The sequence below is a fragment of the Galeopterus variegatus genome, unplaced genomic scaffold, assembly GCF_000696425.1.
Source record: "Galeopterus variegatus unplaced genomic scaffold, G_variegatus-3.0.2 Scaffold11984, whole genome shotgun sequence".
Taxonomy (NCBI): Eukaryota; Metazoa; Chordata; class Mammalia; order Dermoptera; family Cynocephalidae; genus Galeopterus; species Galeopterus variegatus.
Genome location: NW_007738095.1, coordinates 7,675 through 12,239, shown reverse-complemented (window position 1 = coordinate 12,239; position 4,565 = coordinate 7,675). Strand labels below are relative to the sequence as shown.

The following is a 4,565-nucleotide window of genomic DNA, read 5'->3' as shown; positions in this document are numbered from 1 at the left end:
AATAAGGAATGGGCAATGATATACAAGGCAAATGCAAACAACACGAAATCAATACTGACAATGGTAATATTGAACAAAGTAAGATTTAAAGCATCAAAAGGATGTAAATAAGAGGGATATCAAAAGGCAAAATTTATGAAGAATGTTATGACAGTCACAAACCTGTAAATACCACACAGTTAAACAAAAGGCAAAATTTATGAAGAATGTTATAACAGTCATAAACCTGTAAATACCACACAGTTAAAGCAAAGAATATTAGTCATGCGAGAAGAATTTTATAAAAATGCAATTTTATAAACCTCAGACTTCAGATCTTTTAAAAATGGGAAGATCTAGTAGACAAAGTACGATTAAAGACATAAAGGAATTAAATACAAATAATAAACTTGGTTTCCTAATATATATAGAACTCTGCATTATCTATAGACATTATTTTTCATATAACTACAGATTTACAAAAATATGATAAGATCATAATAAAAACTTTAAAAAGATAAAGATTCTCTTTAACATATTAGAGGACACATTATGTGATCATAACTCTAAAATTTATATGTAATAAAAAAGAAAAGAAAATTAAGAAATATACTCGTAGATAATCCTTGCATCAATTACAAGCTATCTAGTAGTAAGTAATAGAGAACTCCTCATAACGAAACTAAAAGGATGCATTAAACTTCTTCATTATTAAAGCAGAAAGTCAGAAAGACACTAAGCACCCCTCCCTAGGTGGGGTTGGGGGAGGAGCAACCACAAAGGAATAAAAAATCTATGAGGTGGAAATTAATATAGGTAAAAATAAAAATTAACAAAATAGAAAACATAGTGCAAGACAGTGATCAATGAATCCAAAAGCCAGTTCTCTGAAAGACCACTAAGATATATTTTGCTCTCATGTGCCTGATTAAGAAGAAAAGAGAACAAGACATTTAAGAGTAAGAAAAGAAAGGAGACTGTATCGTTCAGGGTCCTGGCAGGTAAGAGACGGCATTTTCAAATGGCATAACTGAGGAACAAAGACATAACCCTTAATCTTTGGAGGAGTCTAATCTCATTGAGAAAATAATGCTTAACAGGAAAAATTGGATAATGTGACAAGTCAATATGTATGTGATTGTACAGATGTGAGGGTACTTTTTTTTTTTTTTCCCCAAAAGATGACCAGTGAGGGCATCATAACCCTTGACTTGGTGTTGTCAGCACCACGCTCAACCAGTGAGCGAACCGGCCATCCCTATATGGGATCCGAACCCATGGCCTTGGTGTTCTCAGCACCACACTCTCCTGGGTGAGCCACGGGCCGGCCCGATATGAAGGTACTTTAAAAAGTTTGTGGAAAGGTTCATATTGTCTTTTAATTATATTTTTCCATGAAGTTTTCAAAGTACCCTTGTAATAATAAAGGAATTCAGAAGAGAGAGATCCTTGCAGGCTAGAAAAATGGGAAAGGCTTGTTGAAGAAGTACAATTTGAAGCCGTAGAAGATGGGAAGAGTTTGAATTGACAGAGAAGAGAAAGAATATTCTTGGCATGGAATGGCAGGAGCCAAAGACCAGAGTTGAGAATGGGGTTTAGGGAGAAGAGAACAAAGAGGACAGTAGAATATTACAGCATTGGCCAGAATGGGATTGACAGGAAGAAGAGAGAAGGTTTACTAGCCAGGTAGAAGCAGGTTGTAGGGAAATTAACATCCAGGCTGAGAAGTTTAAATTTAATGTATTGGTAATGAATAGACATTATATGAGCAGAAGAGTTTTTGAGCAGAACAAAGTAATGAAAGCACCACTTTGGGAATATTAATCTGGTGTTATTGGGAAAGAGGGAAGGGACACGAGTTAGAGGGACATACAAACTGGTAGGATGATCCAGCTACCTGCTAATGTAGACCAGGGTTAATGCTTAATCTTGGCATTCACATTGACATTTTCTTGGAAGCAGTACAGCCAAGGGGAAGAAGGTCTCTCAGGTTCCAGCTTGGAAGAGGAGGAGTCCAGGCTGTCAGAAGCACTGCAGCACTTCTGAATATCCCGAGAGGAGAGGCCCTGTGACTCCCTTGGATGCCCTGCAACCCCCCACCCCCAGTGGGCTGCTGGAGGCCCAGGGCTATCTGGGTCTGTGACTGAAATCCTGCCTTGCTAAGGAAGTGAGGGGCTGTTCCACCGGGAGGTGACTATCACCTCTGCAGGGGGCAGGGAGGCTTGAGCCCCTTGGTTATGGGACAAGGCTCACCCTTGTGGGCCGGAGCCTAGTAAAGTTTGTCAGTGATAGTGATGTCATAAATGAAGGGTGGTCCAGGGGTGGGGCCACGGCTGCTCAGGGCGTGCTCATGGCAGGGGTTGCCATAAGGGTTCTGTTGCCGCTCAGCGAGCAACAGTTACCCGATTGGTCTGGGTCACTGTGCCCCAGAGCTTCTATTTAATTCTATGATGTCCCAGTTGCGCTTTTGGGCGCTCTGGCTTCTGACGTTTGCACCCTTATGGATGCTCGTTCAGGTGGCTCCCCTTCTGGAGTGGGCCTGGCGCCCTGTCCCACTGACCTCCATCCCCCCAGAGCTGACTGAGCCTTGGTCTTTGTGCTCCTATGAACGGCATGCCACCTGGATCGCCCCATGCGTTTAAACGCCCAGCAGCCCCAGGGAGCTTTGATTACCTGGGATCCTCTTCTGCCTTCCAGATGTTGGTCCGGTCTCAGGAAGTGGCCAAGAAGCTGATTCCATCGCTGGGCACAGATTCAGCTCAAGAGCTGCCCCCAGAGCCAGATCAGTTTGCTGTTCTGCATCAGGATCTGCGTGACAAGCTAGCCTGGCCACAAAGGCTCCCAGACGTGGTTCCAGTGCAAGATTTGCAACAGAATCAGGCCCTGGTTCTGCCTCTTGGACTGAAAAGTAAGATTCGAACCGTAGATAGTGAGAGTTCAAAAGCAACAAAGTTTGTTGTTTCACCCCTAAAGAGAGATCAAACTCAGCATCCGCAGCTTGCCAAGATTCTTGGAATTCCACACCCATTTGCACCCAAACCTGAGCATCAGAAACAAATCTTGCACAGTGATAATGGATTTTCAAGTATGGATATGGTTCATCCTGAATTTCCTCTGGAATCCCAGAAGGACCCAGATGAGCGTCTAGAGGCCCCTGAGCCAGCTGAAACTAATCAATTACTGAAAGAGACCCTATCTCAAAACCTAGAGCCCCCTGAAGAGATCCAATTCTCTCCACCCCAGCAAGACCCAGCTCAGCCTCCACAGCCCCCTGAGGAGGAAGAACTTTCTTCAACTCAACAGGAGGCCCTTGAGGAGGTTGAAACTTCTTTAACCCAGCAGGAGGCCCTAGCTCAGCCTCCACGCTACCCTGAGGACATAGAACCTTTCAATCTGGCACTTACCATAACTCCAGAACCCCCTGTGGAGGCTGAACATTCTACAGCACTGAAGAAGGCTACAGCTCCACATCCACACCAGGCCCAGACTCAGCATCCAAAGTTGACACAAGTCACAGTTCAGCCTTTGGACCTGGAACTTACCATAATTACAGAACCTACTACAGAGCTGAAATCTTCTCACACCAGGCAGAGGACCCCAACTCAGCCTCCAGAACCACCTAAGGAGGTTGCAGCTCAATCTCCAGTGTATCAAGAGGTGACAGTTTCAAAACCAGGTCAGTATCAAGCTCAGCCACGAACGTCACCCAGTGTTGCAGTTTGGCCTTTAGACCTGGAGCTTACTGTAACTTCAGTATCTACTACAGAGACCGAACATTCTACAGTCCTGAAGAAGACTACAGCTCCACATCCACAGCAGGTGCAGACTCAGCATCCGAACCTGACTCCAGTCGCAGTTCCCCCTTTTGATGTGGAACTTACTACAACTCAGCATCCATTGGACTCTTCTGAAAATTACACCCCAGAAAAGAATGCCACCAAGAGCATCAACCTATGTGAGCTCTGTATCTGCAGAGACGAGACACTGTCCTGTACTGGTCTCAGCCCAGAGCAGAGGCTCCGCTGAGTGCCTGTGCTAGAGCCCAAGACCTACAACGGTACCTTCACCGTCATGTGAGAATCACCTTTCCTCATTTGTTCCCTCCCTCTTGCTTGGCACGGCAGCCTTTTCCTTGAGGTCTTCCAGGCCTTTCTCATCTTCCCAATCCATTTTGATCGACTTTCTGATTTTACCTTTTGCTTGTCAACTTCCCCTTATCCTCACTCTCTTTACCGTTGTGTCCCCTTTCCAGGCTTTCACTTGTGATTGCCCTCTTTTTTTAATTCTATTTTTCTTTATCTCCACAATAACATTTCTTAACCTCTGCTCTCCTCCCACTTTTGAGCCACCCTCTTTACAGCAGTGTGTCTCTTCCCATCTCATTAGTGATGAGACAACAAAGTGGTTAAGAGTAGATTCTGGAGCCAGACTACCTGGGTTTGAACCAAGATCTGTCCTTTTTAGCTTTGTGAACTTGGGAGAGATAGTTAGTTCTGTGACTCAGTTTCCTCATCTATAAAATGGCGATTATGATAGTTACCATTTCATAGAATTGTTGTGAGATTTACATGAGTCAATATATAATA

At 44.0% G+C, this 4,565-nt stretch overlaps 1 protein-coding gene across 1 annotated transcript in view; it reads left to right on the top strand.

Moving 5' to 3' along the window:
• LOC103610891 (leucine-rich repeat-containing protein 37B-like) overlaps window positions 1–4,565 on the top strand; it is a 15,718-nt gene that overhangs the window by 3,627 nt on the left and 7,526 nt on the right. The window contains exon 2 of the mRNA XM_008594954.1: window positions 2,677–4,052. Coding sequence (XP_008593176.1) covers window positions 2,677–4,005 — 1,329 coding nt within the window. The 3' untranslated portion in view covers window positions 4,006–4,052. The remainder of the gene's footprint in view (window positions 1–2,676; window positions 4,053–4,565) is intronic.